Raw genomic sequence first — 20489 nt, forward strand, 5'->3', positions numbered from 1 at the left:
AATTTAGCTGATCTAAACTACCCATCACACAAATTGGTGAGTATACAATGTTAAATGTAAATAGACACATCAACTTATAATTATGTGAATACAAACATCATGATAACATTATATCCAGACTGCATGACTAGAGAAGTGAATGGGAAAATTTTTTGATGAAAACATGTCTAAGTTAAACAAAAAATCCTGAGAAGTGAATTATTAGTGATAGCAAGTAGAAAATTTGAGTTTGAATGAAGCCGTTAACTAACCATAACTTTCGAAATGAAAAATTCAATTTCCAGTTTTAAGAAGGAAATAAAGACCAAAAATGTCAAAATTACTTTTTGTACTCTGAAGTATCTCCAAGCTTCACTCTACACATGAGTGGTTAGAAAAAGACAAAAACCAGAGGCAGATGTAGACCTTAAAAAAGTGTAAGGTTAAAGAAGTTAATGTACCCCACTCATTTTTTTTTTCAATTTCACAAAAACTTGATTTTTGGACTTATTCCCCTCTTAAAACTAATGATTAAATTGATAAGTTTATAAACAATATTATGATTATGTGTTTTTTTACTTATTTCCTAAAGCATCAAGGATATATGTGCATAGTGCAGAAGACTCAAGATTGATGATTAACAGCTGATCTTTATATCGTTAATCCATTCATACAATAACAAATTATATTGTGATTTCAATTGTCATAATACTCTGCCACTCACTTGAAAATCAACTATGTTAACAGGATAGAGGGAAGTTTTTTCCGTATTAATACCTCAATGGCAACTGGTTACATAGAAAATTATACACAAATCGAATATAATAATTGAATGACACTAAAAGATCTAGATTACAAAAAAAATTTCTGTTGGTATTTGTTGTTTTTCTCATCACAATCCTGATTAAACATAATCATCAATGCAAAAGTTTCTTCTTACAACACACATATTTACATGTTACAAAAAAAATCCAACTCTAAATATATGCATAACTAGACATATCTTAGAAATTCTGATTTCAAAGAAAATAGGCTTATAATCTTCAAAAAGGAAGACATCCATCATTAAAATGAATACAATACTTATATAACGGCACTTCTCATTCATAACACACACACACTCATTACGTCACCAGAAAAAATTGAATTGATTTCATATGTGAATAATTCAAAACAAATGTAAAATATGAATTTAATTTTCAATTAAAAAGAGTGAATGCATCTGAAAATAATTATTGCGCCAAACTTTAAAAAAAAAAAAAGAACCAATATGTCCGGGTAAATTGTATTTTTGAAAATAAATTTCATATAAATCCAATAAATTTTAATATTAAAAGCTAAAAATGCACACAATTATTTATGAAAACAAGCTAAAATGAACTAGCACCGGTCAATGAAGACATTATACATCAGAAAAATTCAAATACAGTAAACATTGAATTAATGTAAATTCATTGGACAAAAAAATAATTATGGAAAAACTGAAAAAACTCATGAGGATATTACAACAACAAAAGACCATCCAATTGTTAATATCTTGAACACAGATGCATGAACATAATAAAATTATATTTTTTTCTAATTTTACACTTGGTTAAAAAAAAATACAAAACATTTCTTTTCAAATATGAAATATTTCATTCGATCAGAGCAGAATGAATTTACATGAAATCAAGAGCGATAATAAGTTGACTATCACTTGAAACAAACCTTCTAAACTCTGACATTATAGCACCACAAACTGAAAGAGGAAAAAGCCTAATCTATTCAGTAAATGACCATTTATGGGATGCTTACTACGAAGAGTATAAAAATATCAGCAAGAAGATTTTCACCTATACACACATTGAGAGGCAGTAAGAATATCTCTACATTGTTTTTTCCTTGAAAATTCATCATAAAAATAATCGTATGTCACATATACAGAGAGAGGAATTTTTAAATTTTTTATTCGTTTTTAGTTTCTCTCGCAAAGCTTCAGGAAAGAGGAGAGAGACACAAGGCTTTCCAATATAGATATTTATACATATTATATTTCTGGTTCAGCAAAAATACCCCTGGAATAAACTCTTTGTGTCGCATGTTTTATACCATGAGCTTATACATTCAAGTTCAGTGAAAATCAGATAACTTAAATCTACTTGACAAAACTAGAAAAATTGCATAATATTTATAATTATTGAGAATGTAAAAAAAAAAAATGACACTCAGAATAATAAATACATGATTTTCAAATTATAAATATAGTATATAAACAGATGTAAAGGAATATGTATAACTAATTATTTGATATTAAAAGTTAGGATATGCATAAAATTGATCACTGGTTTAATTATGATAAATATTTGAGCTTAAGTTCAAAAAAAAATTCCAAAGGGGTTACAAAAATTGCTAAAAAAATAGGTAATAATGATTTTGGGAAACTTCATTTTAAGGATAACTTACTGCAATATATTCTTTTTAGCATGCTGTTTATCCTTCTAGTCAAGAAGGATAAGGATAGCCAAGAAGAGGATCTTATCTATCAGACTCCTTACTTCCCAAAATGTGAGAAAATTACTGCTTCCAGTGGATTCATACAATTAAGCTTAACATCCCAAAAGTTCTCCCTCCCAAAAAAAAAAAAAAAATTATCCCCCTTCATTTTTTTCCTAGCATTACATACAGTTTTAAGTCTAGTTTTTTAATGTATCACCACTTACGACTCTAACAGTGTAATTGTTCTATGTTTGTTTGAATACAAGCAAAAGAGATTTAAAATCTCTGAAATATCATCAAAAACTGACAAATTAATAGTATTTTAATTTATAATCAATGATCGCATGGTTCAGATTTTTAGGAAAGAAATTTGAGTGCCAATGAGATGAAAAATAAAAATTATAATCACATTTGAAAAAGCACATCTTTTTTCCAAAAATCTCTTGAACTTTCAATTAAGTTAACCCCTAATTGTATAGAACCTCAATAAATCTATATTGTGCTGTCTTTTGAATAAAACTGACACTGAATAGTTATAATAACTAAACATGTTATTCTCTAATGACCTCAACAACTGACATTGATTTATAATTGAAAAAACCATTAATATGTCTAATTTAAAATATTTAGTCAATGACTATGACAATGTCAAAAACTGACAGTTAAAAAACAAAAGAGCTAAAAGAATGAAATATAATTGTATTGATTATTTAAAATGCTTGTTTTCTGTGAAGAATATTTGAAGAAATTTACGAATGAGACTGAAACCAGCTCAGTCGTTTCAATTCACAGCATATGAAATTGTTTCAATGAAAATGTTTCAATTCACAGCTAAGGACCATAACACGAGTCTATCATTAGTGACATTCTATTGACTGGCACATTGAAGAGCATCAATATATAAACATAAATGCATTGTGTTTTTTCCCTGACTCTGACATGCAAAACTTATATGCCCCCAGCTCTTTCTATAAGGTGTATATTTGGAAACTACAATAATAGGGAGAGCCAAACCAGAATAGGTGGGAAGACATACATGTACAAACACTCAAATTTTACACAAAATATTCTTTACATTTCTATGATTGTTTCGCAATAGTTTCAATACTTATGTCGCTTGCTCATTTGTGACACCCTGCATGACACAAACAATGTCAAAATTATCAGAAATACATAAAACATTTCTGAATATTCGCTCTAGTGAAGAAACATAAGCTTTTGCACATCAAGCATATCATATCTTCAACATAAATCTAAAAAAAGCAACAACTCTATACTTAAACAATACAACAATCAATATACAATAAAAAGCAACAAATAATGTTAAAAATAAATTGAAACAGCAATTGATATTCAAAAAAAAAAAAAAAAAAAAATCTGCAGGCGTAGAAGAGATAAAAAAACAACTCTTCCACACAAATTCATCTATAAACCAATCTAAAATTAGAAATGCACTAATCGTGCATAGAATTCATTTTGTTTCAGTGAAAATGATTTTAAAAAAAACATCAAATAATACAGACAAAAATAATAAAGAAATAAAGATGATACTAAATTGAAACAATGAATAAATGTAAATGCAATTTATATGAGAAAATAAGTAGCTCATAATAGTCATGTCAAAATACAAAGATTATAAAATTTCGTAGGAAAAGTGAAAAAAAAAAATTATTTTCATGGCTGCCGATCTTCTTTAACAAAAATTATTCAAATACCTCTTCCCAGAAAAAAAAAATTGACACAGATATTTTATCATTCAGATAATGAAAATATTTGTAATAATTTCCATATTAGCAGCCATTTTCATGTATGAGAAAATTTAGTGGTTAGAAATCAATTTGAGATTACAAATACTATTTTATTATATCTACTATAATTTAAAGATTTTTAATTCCTTTTTCAGAGATTGAAGTTCAAGAAATGTTTGTATAATAGATTGGAAGAAAAAAAATAGAAGATTGGCAGCTATAAAAACTACACATTAAAAGAATAAATCACGATCGTGAATTTTCTTTTAAATATATTGTTAACTGCCCTATCGATATAATTTTCTTTTATCATAGCTATCCATTTTTCATATTAAAAAGTAAATAAATAAACTGACTAGTGGCATAGCGCACAATGTTACTGAATTACAAACTATTGAAGTGTAAAAACTAGTTCTTTTGTACATGACTATTTCATCAACTTCTTTCAAAGTAACCATAAAATATTTCAAACTTTACGTCATAAATATTGGGAACCACATAAAATTATATGCCATATTTTACTCAATTTTTATGGCACTTTTTTTTACATTAAAAAAGATACCATAAGAATTTAAATATCAGTAAACTCTAGCCCAGAAAAAGTAGACCTGTACTCTTGGCAGTGTTATGTATCTCCAAAAAAAAAAAAAAATAGACGAAAGAAATGTAATCAATGAAGTCAAATGAAAATGTATGTAACTGAACCACCACAACTGAATTTGGATAAATATATATTTTTCTTGGAATTTTACATAATTTTTAGATTTTCCTCATGAATATATTCATGCTGTATGGAAATGTTTCAAAATAAATCTATGTGCTTTTGTAGCATATAAGTAATTACTCAACAAAATCATTCAAAGTTATGTAGACATCCTATACACCCCAGCTATTAACCTGTAACGGAAAAAATCTTTCCCATTCGTTAACATCCAAAGGACAACCAAGGTGGCCCTTATCAGATGAAGGCCTGGTGCAAAAATAATCCCAGGATTCTTTCACAGGATATGAAGAATTATTTTCCTCCAATCCCTTATACAGTGAAGCTTCCCATAATGGGCATTCCCGGTAGTGGCCCCTTATCAGATGCGGGGCAATTTCCCGGATAGTTGCATCTTCACAGGAAAGAAAATAACTGCTGAGCCCAGAGCCTCACATCAAACAAGGCTCCAAAATAATTGAAGGCTTTCCACAAATTCTGAAATATTTATTTGTTAAATTCTAAAAATATTTCCCTCATTGTGATTTTTATTTCTTTTATCAATCCTGAATTTTCATTAATTCTAAATTTTAATTATAGAATCATCAGTTTCATTGAATTTGGATTTTCCTATAAAGGTCTGCTGAAATCAATAAAAATTATGTTAATGGGATGCTAACAATAACGTAGAAGAGACCTTATTTAATAAAACGTGTTCACATACACAAGAAATTTCAAAAAACCTTTTGCTATCATTTCTAGGATTTAAGAACACAGAGGAGGAGAGGGAATAAATATATTGCACTTATACAGGGGGCACTGAAATGAATTTAGAATAAAGTTGAATAGCATAGCATCATCTACAATATTTTAACTATCATCTACAATATTATTGAATAAATAATTAAGTCAATTTTTTCAACAAGATGGCCATATCTCTAGAATCTAAAAATAATAAATATAAAAATTGAAATCAAAAAAATTTTCTCACTATAAGAAATTAAAGGTTTGGTAAATTGAATATGTGTTTCTTAAATTTATATTGTTCGACTTGAATATATTGCAAAAAATTACATATATTAAGTAGACACCAAACTTAAATTTTGATCTTTTTTTAAGGTAGATAAATTATTCATCTTCCTCTAACATTTAATTCATAAGCACGAACATGAAAATAAAAAAAAATGATACTGGTAATCCTTTTAAACTCAAATAAGAGATGTTTTTATAATGAAATAATCCAGGCTTTTTTTTTATTCATAACAAGATCAGAATACTGAACTTAAGAATATTTAAACTAATGGAATAAGTAACAAACCAGCTATTATCAATGTAACCCAGATATGAACTGGCAGAGCATCTGCTATAAATCATTAGAGCAGGATAAAAATAGCATTGCTTAATCAGAACTACGGATGGCTATATACCGCTCATAATATCAACAAAACCACACCTGCATAAGACATGTTCTTGATATGTTCAAAAGATATGATAATTGTGCCAATCGATTAACTGTTTAAAACTGTTCAGATACCAAGTGATCCTGGCAAATCATATTCAAAGCTTTGGAAAAATTACTTCTATGACTATTATCCATATATAAGAAGTATGTAAGATTATTTGTTTATAAAAATTACTAATGTTAACTGAGCTTCACTTCAAAAGTTTTCATTGTACGATCAGAGATCTCGATTTACATTTCCTACATATGAATCAATTTCAATTAAGACACATGCATTGTGACCTATAATATTTTTAAATACATTTATACAAATATAATCACACTGCATTAAACAGTATTTATAATTATAATCATTATACTCTCACTATAAGCAGACTCTATATTTCTCTTTACATGAAATACTAATACTATTTTTCCTCTCACCTATGCTTTTTCCTCCAACACCATTGTCTGAACTATAGGTATACTCATGGGCTAAATGTGGCCTGGGACAGCAATTAATGAAGCCCAACAAGCCATTTCAAATTGACATAAATAAATATTTCTTAACTCTAGAGCACATGGAAAAGAGATTGATTTATTTCCAAATATTCAAAAGGTAAATTCGCCTTTAACACAAGATTTTTTTTTCTTTTAAACATGTTAACTAGTTGGAGTTTTTGGCCCACCAGCCTTTCTATTCGGTCCACTAGTAAAGATGAAAGATTTTCACTTGTGGATTATGACCAATAGTTTTTTTGTCAATCATTATGACTCTTGCCACACTATTTGATGCCCTTTCTTCAAAGTGGCCCAACAATTTGAATTTCTTATAAAATGGCCTGCTTCGATATATCTTCTCATTAGCTATTGATTGCACTTTAAATATATTCCAATATTCTCTCTAAGCTGAATTCACAACTGAAACTGCTTTAGCACACACATAGTTTCTCTCACACAGAAGAAACTCATAATTTTCTATGCAGAAGCATGTTTCTTCTGTCATTCTGTGCAGAATAACGAGTCTGTGCTGATAAAAAAAAATTTTTTAGAGGACACATTGATTCCCAAAACAGCTTTTTTTCCCCATGGTGGTCCAAAAAAGCCAAAAAGTTGGACACCCTTACACAAATATAACTATAATCCCAAAAAATTAAAACCAAACAAGGAAAAAAGTGAATACAGATATTTTTCTGGACTTGAGTTTTAAAAAAAAAATGTTTTGATTAGATATTGCATAGCCTTTATGATTTCTATCTTACCCAACAATTTTTCCCCTTGTTCATGAAAGCAATCCGATTGCATCATTTATAATAAAACTAATATTTTTCCTATATAGCTTCATGTCCACACAAATTCAAAATATAATGGGCAAGCTGACATGGTAATATATCACAATTCCCATCACAAGGCATAATACATCTTCTGCCAGCTTCAGCATGGCCACTCAGATGAGCTAGATGGAGGCAGATTTACCTATGACTGGCATGTTTGTGATTTAAACAAAATTTCCCCACAAAAGTTACACATGTGCAATGTTGTTGAAGTACTTAAAAGTTCTGCTGGCGCTGTTTCTTGGCATCCATCGCATCAAGAATAGGCTGGCGCTTGGCTTGGTATCTACGACGCAGTTGCTCGATTTCCCGCTCCATTTCACCATCTAAACTTGCCATTCTTTGACTAAGTTCTTCATAACTGAGATATTTCAACTGTGCAGGAAGAAAAACAAATTAAGTTTGAAAATTAAAATCCTCTAAGCTTTTTGTCAAAATAATTTAAGCACTAGCACTATATTGATCATAACCATAACAGTTTGATTCTGTAAATTTCAAGAAAAATTATAGTTTCTACATCTGTATGAAAACAATATGACCAATAAAAAGTGTACAATTTCATTACTTTTCCACAATTAGTAATGAATAGATTTTGCATAACTGCACACCTATTTATCTACTCCTAGGTTCATCATTGTTACCATCAAATGAATAACAATGATGAGAACTCAATAAAACCATATAGGATTTAATGTGTTCTATAATCTTAAGAATAAAGATTTCCATAAGAAATTTATATTGAACTCTCATGTACACAAAAAATTAATGTTTAGCCATTGTCTGAAGCATCAAGCAGAGTAGACACTTGCTAATCTGGCAAATATCAAATCAGGGTGTACCGGATTACTGGAAGTTAATTGAAAAAAACCCATTCAATTAAACTTCTGCAAGACATGCAGTGTCATGTTTCCTTCTTCAACTGGGAGGAACCTTGAAGAAAACCTGTCTATAAAATGCTGGATTACTGGATGGGCCAAACTAAAGAATGGCTAGATTATTCAGCCTACTGTACTTAATACTTATTTATTCCCTTGCACTGATATGTCTATTACTTTATTCACTTGCATCAATATTTAAATTTGTAATAGCAAAAAGTTTTTAATTTCAAAGTTTGGGGAAAGAAAAAAAAATCTCATGAATTAAAAAAAAATAGTCTGTTTGGGTAATAACATGAAAATCATAATTACTGAAATTGTCCAATAAATGAAAAATACTCACAAACTCAAAATCACAATCTGCAAATGAACGTTGAAACTTCATTGGTTCATTTAGCGCAACTGACGGTCCAATACTACTTATTTGATTGAGCTGACGTTGTAAATGATTGGAAAACTTCTTGTGGTCGGAGATCATAGGAGTTTTAATTTGTGAATCACTTTCCCCTGTATTTTGTGGGAAATGATTTGGATGAGGCGTGCCAGTGTGTGGAGCCGGTTTTTGGACGTTGTTGACGAGTTGTTGCTGCTGTTCATTCCTGTTTTGTTGCTCTTTTTCTTTTTTGTCAAAATGGTCCAAAAAATAAGGACGGTAGTTTTCTTTTTTCTCTCCTGGGGCTGTATCATGCCCTACAGAAAAATAATAAATAAATATTTTGTAAACGAAAAAGAAGTCACGAGAATACCTCTCCCATCATTCACACATGATCTTTTGTTATATATTATCTTTTTTCACAATATCTTGAATATAAAAACAATTACCTTGCACATAATGTTTCACTATTGTGATAAAAAAAATTCTCTATACATACATGGTAAAAATATGAAAGCAAAATGACCTAAATTCAGTTTGAAAACTTAGGGAGGGGGAATCAAGTTACATGGTTGACTTTTTTTTAAACCATATGGCAAACAGAAATGTTTACTTTTCATAGTTGAATCATCATCATCATCTTCCTCCTCTCCATCACTATTTATCACTAATGTGCCAAGGTCAGATTCTACATCACTATTTGCAACAAGTGTCCCAGTGTCACTATGTGCAATCATGGTATTCAGCTCTTCAGACTCTTCATTACTGCTAGGAACCAATGTACCTGAGTTGGTCATGAAATCCACCATGGTTCTAGAATCTACCTCATCATCATCCTTCAATAGAATTTGTATATATATATATATATATAATAATCAAGAATATAAATTTCCATAAATACATTATCAATTACTTGCATAATATTTTTTCCCCTAACGCTAGGAGTTTTTAATATTTTTTTTTAAATACATGTATTATCACCACAAGAAGAACTTTATATTGTTTACCAATATTTACTATAAAGGCATTTCCCTTCTGATGGCTTTGTTAGGAATTTTTAATTATAATTTGATTTTAAAAGCAAATAGCCCTTTTAGTAATATAATATGCAAACTTCTATCAGATCATTTTGATCAACTATAGATCATTTTGCAAACCTTCTATGAAAAAATAGTTGAAATTAACATACAGATTCAGCATTATTAGTTCTTTCTCTCCTATATAATTCATTTTCTTGTATTTCCTTGGCTTCAGCTATCATTTGTTGTAGGATTGTCACTGGCTTGGCATTTCTGATATATTCATGCTGTTCAAAAATAAATAAAAAGGAAAGAGATTTCTTTTCTCATTCATAAACATATTGCATGAATAATTTTGATACCAACCATAAAAACTAACATTCTACTCAGAAGAAATTTTTTTAAATAATAAATATAAATTAAATTAACTATAATAGTAATATGTACGGGGGGAGAGAGGGACAGAACATAAACACCATTACTTGTAGTAGTTCTGAAGCCGTAGACCTTTCTTCAGGGTTTTTTACTAGGCACCTGGATACAAAATCGATAAATTCTGGTGACCACCTATCAGGATCACGAAAGGACGGCGGAGGCTTGGTTGGAATCATGAATATTGCCTGCAATTTAAATTTAGAAAATCAAGGTGATTACATAACAAAAAGAGCGAGAAAAAAATTCACGGGGTTGAAAAAGCAAAATAAAAGATTCATGATTTTTAAGTTTCTTGTAGAATCATAAAATGAGATGTTTTTACTGCTCTATTAGTTACCGGGTAATTAATTCTATATAGTGCAAAAGCTGCAATAATCACTTTATTAATCGTCGTAGAGGGATTATTGTTGTATTGAAAGTCTGTTATTTAAGATTACACTATAGCAATTTCCAAACAAGACTTGAAAAAAATATTGTTGTAGAGGGATTTATTGTTGTATCGAGTGTAGTTGTATCAAGGTTTCATTGTGCATTTAGAGAAAAAAATTTCATCAAAAACATCAAGAAAAATCTTTCTATATCTGTTTCTTTGACAGGAAACAAAAAAATGTAACCTAAATTACAAAAAATTAAGACATTTTATGTATGTAATTTTAAACATGAAAATTTGTTTTTTTTTTTGTATCAAAGTGGTTTCTTTTCTAATATTACACCCATAATCAAACCATTCAAATATGACAAAAGAATTAGCATGTTTGCTGCAAAATGAATGATTGAAAAAAGAATGCATGATTAAGCTGTATCAACTAACTCTCATTGGATGAATATCGCCATATGGTGGTTTTCCTTCAGCCATTTCCAATGCTGTGATCCCAAGGCTCCAAATATCGGCTACACAGTCATATCCTATCTCTTGAATGACCTCTGGAGCCATCCAAAACGGAGTTCCTATCACAGTGTTTCGTTTTGCCATTGTATCCTAAAATTGTTTGATTCATAAGAAAAGAAATGTCAACACATAAGCTTTTTAAATGAGTTGTAGAGCCCTTCAAAGAAACTAGGAGATGAAATGATCATCCAGTAAACTTACGTAAAATATTCATGAATTTTTTTTTTAAGAAAAAAAAAATTGCTTGGCAAGCTAATTTTTTAATTAAAAAAATTGAATTAAGAGCAATGAAACAATACAATTTTTAAGGGTGAAAAAACAATAAATTATGCATAATACAAATAATCAAACATCACATAATTAAATTTAAGACAAGCATTTAATGAAATGAAAAAAAAAAATCTATGGTTTACTCACAGTCAATTGTCCAGCAACACCAAAATCAGCTAGTTTAGCATGACCCTCTGTGTTGAGCAAAATATTTCCTGCTTTTATGTCCCTGTGTATTTTTCGTCTGTAATGAAGATATTCAAGGCCCCGAAGAGTATCGCAGAGAATAGTAGCAATTTCATCTTCCATCAACTACAAATTTACAAATGGTTGCATATTTAATGATGGGAGCCATTACCAGACAGAGAGAAACGATATGCTAGAACATCAACCTCATTTTTTAAAATGTGGTAGAAAATTTTTTAAAACCTCAAATTTTGTAAACTAATGTTCTTTGCATGATGAGCTATTTTGCGACTTCACACTGAAGTAAGAAAACTAAAATAATTGAAGTCATAAAAAGCATTGCTATTTTCATCGAACCAAATTTAGAAAGTTGAAACTCTTAAATAATGGTATTTAAAAAAAACAAAAATATCTTTCATTATTTACTTAAACGTTTCTGGTTGATAAACATACATATTTTTGATTATTTTACTGCTATCTCTTTAGATATTATATTTTGGATAAAACATTGATAATATAGAAGGAAAAGAAACAACTAAAAAACAACATACCGTCTTTTTCCTTAATCTCATTATGTCAGATACAGACCCCCCACCGCAATATTCCATAACAATCTAAGAAAAAATAGAAATAATTAAAGTTTTACTTAAATATTTTTACAATGACAATAAAACATTAAACAGAAAATTCAGAAAAATATAGAGATAAGCAATAAAATTTTATCAATGCAAGAAAAATTTATAAAGTGAACAGAAGAAACTTTTGCATGCAAGCCTATATGTAGATCACTGAGTATTTGAGGTGCAAGTATTATGTTTGAAGTGATGCCATCTCCAAAATTGAAGGTGAAAATGGTAAGTGTATGAGATATGGAAATTGTAATAATTTTCGGTTTTTTTTGATTGCGTGTGTCATGTTTCTGTACAAGAAATAAGTTAAGAGCGTGCAAGATTTGAAAAAAAAAAAAATGTACATCAAAATAGATCTATCCAATTCTTAAGAACATCAGTATCATACATGTAATAATATCTTTTGGTAATACAGAATCAAACAGGATTTCCCTACTTTAGAAGAATATGTACCATATATTCTCTTGAATTTTGTAGTACGCTGGATAATGGCGAAGCTGGTCAAATGCCTGAAGAAACCCCTGCATTTCATGGCGTGCCAGAAAAAATCAAACCATTTTTTCAGAAATAAATTACCCTTTGGGTGAGATAATATACACAGGGAAACAACGTATGTAAACCCAAAATAATGTGTAGAGAACATTTCATACCGTGCACTGATCAGGCTCTATCGACCATTGTCAATTTTAGCCATTGCCCTGGATGAGGGGAGCTAGACAGCATTGTGAAGAGAACAAAAGCTAGACAGTTTTTGTATTGAACAGCAAGTAACTCACTATATGGAGTGTTTGCCTTTTTTGCGAGCTTTTTTATTTTTCTTGGCCATTGACGAAGGAATTTGATGTAGTTCCAAAATGTGACTAGCTGCTGTTCTCTCCATATTTTGGATTTACTTACATTTTTTTCCAATGTATATCATTTTTTCAAAACTTGATTCTCTTCAGTCTCAAGTAATTTTATATTCTTTTTTAATTTTATTAAAATCTGTTTAATAATCCTTTTCAATTCATAATTTAAAATTCAATGTTTCTTTTTGGAGCCTCTTAGTACAACTTCATTATGAAGGAGTTTCTTGGAAAACATTTGCAAAAAAAAAATTGCGAGAGAATATTCCACATTCAATGAAACATTCTGCAATTTCAAACCTTTTTTTAACCTGACACGCCGTAAATCAACTATTCTAAATATGAAAACTGGTGTCCATAAATATTTTTGGCCTGCCTGATTATGTGCAGGAATAAAGTAATGATTCACTGTAGTGTTTGGATTGCATAATACTGTAACAATGTAACAATTAGCAATTGAATTGTTACAGTGATCACAGAAAAAGAACGAAGTTAAGAAATCTTGAAAAAAAAATAAAATAAATAAAAAGTACAAGCAATTCAGTCATCATCACCAAACAATTTCATGAGAATAAAGAGATATCTAATATTAATGGATTGCATAATGTACCACTTACCCACAAATCAGTACCCTTAAAATAACTGCCATAATATTTAACAACATATGGACTATCACACTGCTGCATGATGGATATTTCTTTGATAATTTCTTGTAGATCAGTATCGACAGGGACCTGTTTGATAGCCAAAACTTGACCAGATTCTTTGTGCAAGGCTTTGTAAACGCTTCCATAACTCCTACAAAGGTAGATATGAATAAAATTACTTACACATTTCTCTTTTTCTACTTGTATGCATACATATATTTATATTATATATTTACTCACTTGAAAATAATTAAGCAGCTCATACGTGTAATTACTGAATTGTAATCTGAGGGCAGAAACGTACATTGGGGGGGGGGGGGGGGGCATGCCCCTCCCAAGCCATCCAAAAATTAGGAAAAAAAATTAATATTTTGGTTAAAAAATTAAAAGAAAATATCCTTATATACCATATTAACCAATTTCTGTTAATTTAAGTGCTTTTTTGAAGGGTGGTAATTCACAATTTTTAGGAAGAAAACTTTTGTGCCACCTCTAAAGGTCGATCTTGCACACGCCCCTTTCTGAGGGCATCACCACAAATGTTTGTTAATTTATGTCATATTATGAGCATATGTAAAAAAGGACCTAAAAATCAATTTAATTAAATAAGTTATGTATATATAGTGTATTATTTTGGACTGTTTTTCTTGGTAGTACAAAAATGTGCTTGACATGTAAGAAATTTGGCTGTTGCTTAACATTTTTTTTTCAATTTTTTTAGCTCGATTATAAAATATTTTGTTTTCATTTAAAAAAATATATATATATATATTTCTCTTTTTATTATTACTATATAGTTATTAAACATAAAAAAAAGCTAAAAAACATAATTCAAACTGAAGCTTACCCTTCACCGAGTTTGCAAATGATGTCAAAAACTTCTTCAGGCTGCCTTGTCAAGCTTTCTTCACTCAACTTCTTCAGTTCGCTACCATCATAAACAAGAATAAATATGAAATAAATATAGATGTACATAGACATGTATTACCGAATAAAATTTGGAATAATAGGCCTATTGCACATGCATTTACTGACTTAATTATGGTAAATGGAAACGTACAATTCTTGAGTTATTCAATTTCTATTGCAAAAAATCCTGACATGAACTGTATTTATTTATTATTAGTTATAATACCCGAGGTTGCCCGGGTTTTCTCCGATGAGGCTTTTTGGATCACATGATATCTCGTTCTTCTTTGAGGGACAGACAAACCGTGTCTAAATTAACCAACATGGCGACTTCCTGCGGGACTCATGTAAGAAACAAATCTAGATTAAAAGAAACGTAGAAATTAATTTTATTTTCTATTTTTTAAGCAGCACTAGGTATTTCGATTTGCCCTCCCCCTTGAACTTCAACTTATCTATCTGCTTCAAAAAATGCTCAGTTAAAACTGTGGAATTTCTTCGATGTACTTTATGGGCCCATATTTAACTTTAAAACAACTTAAGTTATATGAATTTATGCAGTTGAATATTAAAAGACAATAAGGAGAAATTAATTTTTATGCTTGAAAATATATAAACAAAAAGTGGAAATCAATGTTATTGAATGGATATCCAATTCAAAAGTAGTTCTGGCTAATTACTTCATATTTTATTTTCTGGGCTTCGTATCTCTAAGCGAACTCAATATTTCAAAAATCGATAATTTCGCACAATTTTTTAAATTATTGATGTGGCAGGAACCCCCCCCCCACTGAATTTCTGCATTTATACAGTAAAATCGGCAATTTTAACACTGATTTCTATGGGGATCATCCTTTGCCTGACTCTCAAAGTGATGCTGATGATTATTCTGACATCTATTGAAAAAGCCTCAATACTTGGAGGATTGAAAAAGTGACAAACCATTATAAGAAATAAACTATTATACATAATACTGACAGCACATTAAAGAAGCCACGTTGTAAAGGTATATGCATGTCTGAAACGCATTGCTAGGGAACCACGGTAACCAAAGTAAACGTCCCGAAAGTGATTGTTGAGGCCCAGAAACCATTGCTGCATGACAGTTTTTTGCCCATTTTTGGCACTTGCCCAGGTCTAACAAACTTTTAAAGTAGCCTATCGTTCAAGTTGGGTCCCATTTGGTATATAGCAATGTATTGGGTTTATATCCCGTTTTGGTATATAGCCCTATGTAAAATTTTGCAACGATCGATCTAAAATTGTAGATTTGTATAGAGAACATACACAGACACAAAATCAATTTTATACATATAGATGAACCTAATATGCCCCTGAATCAAACAGGCACCTTATTTCTCAGCTGGGAAAAAATTGGTATTTTCTACAATTTTAGCATGCATCCATATGAACATGTCAGATTTTAGAGGGGGAAAATGCTATCAAATCATTGCATAAAAATCTCAAGCCACCATTGAATCAGGCTAAGTCTATCTGGTCCATTTTAATTGATAGATAACTGGGCTTGACAAATCCCAGGCACCAGTCGCTGTTTGCCACTGCCTAAAAAATTTGCATTTTGCAATCTAAAATATATGGTCTTCAGCAAGGCTTGAAAAAAACACAAGCATGATAAATTGGACACATAACTTTTCTGATTTCACGGCAGTGCATCTTTTAACATAGGAAAGGGATATTATTAAATCCTGGAAAAGGATTATTTAGGATCGTTTTTCTTCAGCAATAAACTCTATGCTTGGCTCCTAAAAAATTAGGCTAGAGCATAATTCCCCCTCCCTTTTTCTAAGGGAGTCTGAGAAAACAACATAAAATATATATGTAAAATGTTTGGAAATTATGTCAGCATATCTGCCAAAAGGATTTGGCTAAAGCTTAAAAAAATTGAAAGAAACATTAATTTGAAACTTTATAATTTTTAAATATGCTTGGCACCTAAAAATTATGCTGGAACCTATTTTTTTTTTCAATTTGTGAAGCCATGGTATATATTTAGTTTCATAAATGTCATTTACAACTACTGATGCACCTCGTCCATATTTCTCTGTGAAACTTCTAACGAATTGGTAATGTGGGAATGTGTGTGTATGTGTAGTGTACCTGACTTGAAGTTTATCACTATGTAGTGCTGCCATCTGCCATCAATTTTACTAACTATGAGTGAAGTGTAATGATTGAACAATTGTATTGTTGTAGACCTGCTGCTCTTTGTGGCAAGACTTTAATGGGCTGATTGGCTCACATTCACGCCTCGAAGTTGGGAACCACAGAAAATCACCACTATGGCAACAGTGGGGTTCAAGCCTGGATCCTCACGATGCGAGTCCATCACTATGACCACTCAACCACCATAGCGGCAGTCATTTACAACTGGCAAATCACTCAAGTGAACCTTTCTTGTATTAATGTCACTGCACTTATAAGTGCCTGTTTAATACAGTAAGCAAGGCCATAGTGTTATAAGCATATGGGTACTATTTTCAAGCTTTAAATAGATTTTGTTTTGTGAATTAATGCGGGGGAGCTCTACCCAACAATTCAAAATACTGGCTATACTTCCGGCCTTGACATCACTGATAATAAGTCTGTTTTAACAAGAGCTTAAATGGAAAGAATCATTATTTTGCAATTAGCTATAATACCCGGCGCTGCCCAGGTTTTCTTCAATTACTGGAAGGATTTAAAAAGTGACAAACCATTGTAAAAGCATAAACTGTTATGCATGTACTGACAGGATTAAAGTGACAAACCATTGTAAAATCATAAACTGTTATGCATGTACTGACAGGATTAAAGTGACAAACCATTGTAAAGGTATATGCATGTCTGAAATGCATTGCTAGGGAACCATGGTAACCAAAGTAAACATTTTGAAAGTGATTGTTGAGGACTATTGTCCAGAAACAATTTTTGCTCTCTACAGTTTTTCACCCATTTCTCTGAACTTTTGAAGTAGCCTGACGTTCAAGTTGGGGCCCTGTTTGATATATATGCAATATTTGACAATGATCAATCTAATATAGATATATCAAGTATATCCAGCATTGGGTCAGTGAGGATGAATTGCAAATCCTTATAATAGAGAGGGTCGCATTAGTACTCATGATGTTGGACATCTACTATACAGTTAGATGTCAACGTACTATATAAACCAGGGCTGGATAAATCCCAGGTGCCAGGTTGCCATGACGACTAAAAATATAGGCATTGGCACCTAAAAACTCTCTATTCAGTATTCTGTGACTACTAAATCAGAGTCTAAGAATGAAAAATTTTTCTGATTTCACAATCAATGGCATGGCATGGTGGTGACAATGAAATGTCTCTTCTAACAAGGAAAAGGGGGGTCACTAAGTATGTCTGGCGCCTAATTTTTTTTACATTTGTCCAGCTCTGATCTAAAACTAGTCAAAATGGAATACATACATTAACACTCACTGAGCATGTGTTAAGTAACTAACTTACAATATGCATCAATAGATTTGTAATTCTTGACATTTTCCTTTACAACTATTAAAATTTTTATAGATAATGAAAATATAATTAAACGCATGGAGGCAATTGGTTAGGATTGTCTTCAAGTGATCAGAGGGGCATTCATTGTGGTAGAGAAAGATAGTGTTTTAGACACAGGTGCTCGGCCTAGCTTGCAATAGAGATTTTCATTTCTTAATAAACACTGGGTAAGCTTTGCCCAACAATATAAAATACTGTTAAAATAGGCCTGCAGATCACAAAGTTTTGCATGTGAATATTTAATTGGTCTATTTGTGTGTGTGTGCATATGCACGTGAAAAATTTGTAAGCAACTATAGACCTGAGACACAAATTTAAAATACAGTGATACCTCGGCCTATGAATTTTTCAGCCAACAAAGATTTTTATCATGACTTTTCAGAATCGGTTAACAAATGCAGATTTGGTTAATGAACATTTTTTGTTGATATGGGTGTAGGTGCTGAACTAAAACAGCAGCGTTGTAAGCTAGCTTTAACACCAATCATTATCAGAATTACTGACAATATTGACATTACCACCAGATGGCGAATTATCCAAGGATTATGTCACTCTCCCCTATCCATATAGGACCCTAGAGTGACACATATACCTTTGTAGTCTAGCAGTCTGTGGCGCTCAACTGGCAAGTGAGAGGACGTTGATTTGATTCCCCACAAGGGCAAGCAGTCGAATTTTTTTTTGTTCCTTAAATTAATTTCCACATCAGCCAGCTCTTGAAAAACTTTGTATGGATAGCGGGGAGTGACATAACTGTTGGGTATCTCCACTTTTCTTTCTGAGTTTTTGAACCATTTAATGAAAGATTCAACTGATTGATTCAACTAAATTGAAAATTTATTAAAAAATAGGGAGAGCCTGCGTTTTTAGAGCCTGTATTATTTCAGTGCAAGACTTTTAGCATCAAACTGAATAGTCTGGACATTCTAGGAACTTATATTTTCCATCTGCATGTATCAGACTCATAAATGATCTGACCAAATCACAAATGGTTAAAGATACTTACAAACTCGACTGGGTTGTGCCAATAGACAGCTTTATCTACTAAAGCTGATTTTTTTTCAAAGCTGTGCATTTTAGCCTTCAGTCAGTTTTTATTTTTTTTTATAACGCTCCTTCGTGTTTTAAAAACTTACATTTGAATTTTGGGCAGCGCCTGGAAAAAAAAAAACTATGATCTCTCATAGAAATATATGGGAAATCTTATTTCGGCTAACAAATGTGATTCCACAGCAAATTGTCTTTGTCAGCCGAGGTATCACTATATTTTGTGTCAGTGTACAAAACTTTTCGTCCTGTCAAACATTAGACTAATAGCAACCCACTTGAAATTATGCGTGGATTTTAATTTGGATCTACGATTCTTGATATTTTTTTCGTAGAAGTATAGAAAATTTCATCGACAATTAAAATAATCGAGTGCACGGAGACATCTAGTTACAATCGCCCTGCAGTCGATCAATAGCGAAATATTTTAGGTAACTATAAACACTCAATTCATGCTAACGATTGATACCGGGTAGTCATCATCCAGTCATTTCATACGGAGGGAAATCTCGCACCGGGACTCGAACCCGTATCATTAAAAATTACACATGTGCAACCGGAAAGCAAAGCTATACAAATTAAGTGAGGGGAAAACAACATTATAAATGAAATGTTAAATTATCGCGGTCGAGCAACGGCCTCGCTGAGGAAGAAAACATTCACAATCATATCAAACAAACAGGAAGCAGTAAAGGTTACGACTATTTCATGTTATCGCTGCTGCTATTACTACCTCTTAGACGACATTATCCGGGTTTCCGTGATAAAAAAAACATAATTTTTCAAGTTTTAAATAAGTTTCATTTAAAGCCTCATTATAAGGGCTAATGACGCTCTATACATCCATCATTTCCCACATTTAAAATCAGCTACAGTTTCAAATAAAATCAAACTCTTTGTCGCGTATAAAAAAATTCAACATTAAAATCTAACAAACATAAACAATATCGGTCACACAGGAACTTTCGGATGAGATACGCGGTGGATGGTTTTTTCCGAAATAACTTCCTCTGTGATTCCTTTTTTTTTTTCTTCTTTCAAAATTTGAATCACAAGAAGTAGGGGGAAAAGATATTTTTTTTGAAAAATTAATGAAAGATAAATAAATTTGAATTTATTCACTGAAAATTTTGTTTCTTATTTCACGGGAA

At 31.1% G+C, this 20489-nt stretch overlaps 1 protein-coding gene across 1 annotated transcript; it reads right to left on the bottom strand.

Annotated features, from left to right (window-relative positions):
• Window positions 1–7002: 7002 nt before the first annotated feature.
• hpo (serine/threonine-protein kinase hippo) lies at window positions 7003–20316 on the bottom strand. The gene is made up of 11 exons (XM_089241089.1): window positions 20072–20316; window positions 14696–14776; window positions 13819–13999; window positions 12279–12341; window positions 11689–11853; window positions 11194–11361; window positions 10430–10567; window positions 10118–10234; window positions 9542–9764; window positions 8899–9245; window positions 7003–8055 (listed from the first exon to the last, which is right to left on the bottom strand). The coding sequence occupies exons 1-11, from the start codon at window positions 20083–20085 to the stop codon at window positions 7897–7899; spliced, it is 1656 nt and encodes a 551-aa protein (XP_089097215.1). The 5' UTR covers window positions 20086–20316; the 3' UTR covers window positions 7003–7896.
• Window positions 20317–20489: the final 173 nt, after the last annotated feature.

The sequence above is a fragment of the Pholcus phalangioides genome, unplaced genomic scaffold, assembly GCF_987345545.1.
Source record: "Pholcus phalangioides strain wild (caught in Gottingen) unplaced genomic scaffold, Ppha-v1.0 ptg000013l_1, whole genome shotgun sequence".
NCBI lineage: Eukaryota > Metazoa > Arthropoda > Arachnida > Araneae > Pholcidae > Pholcus > Pholcus phalangioides.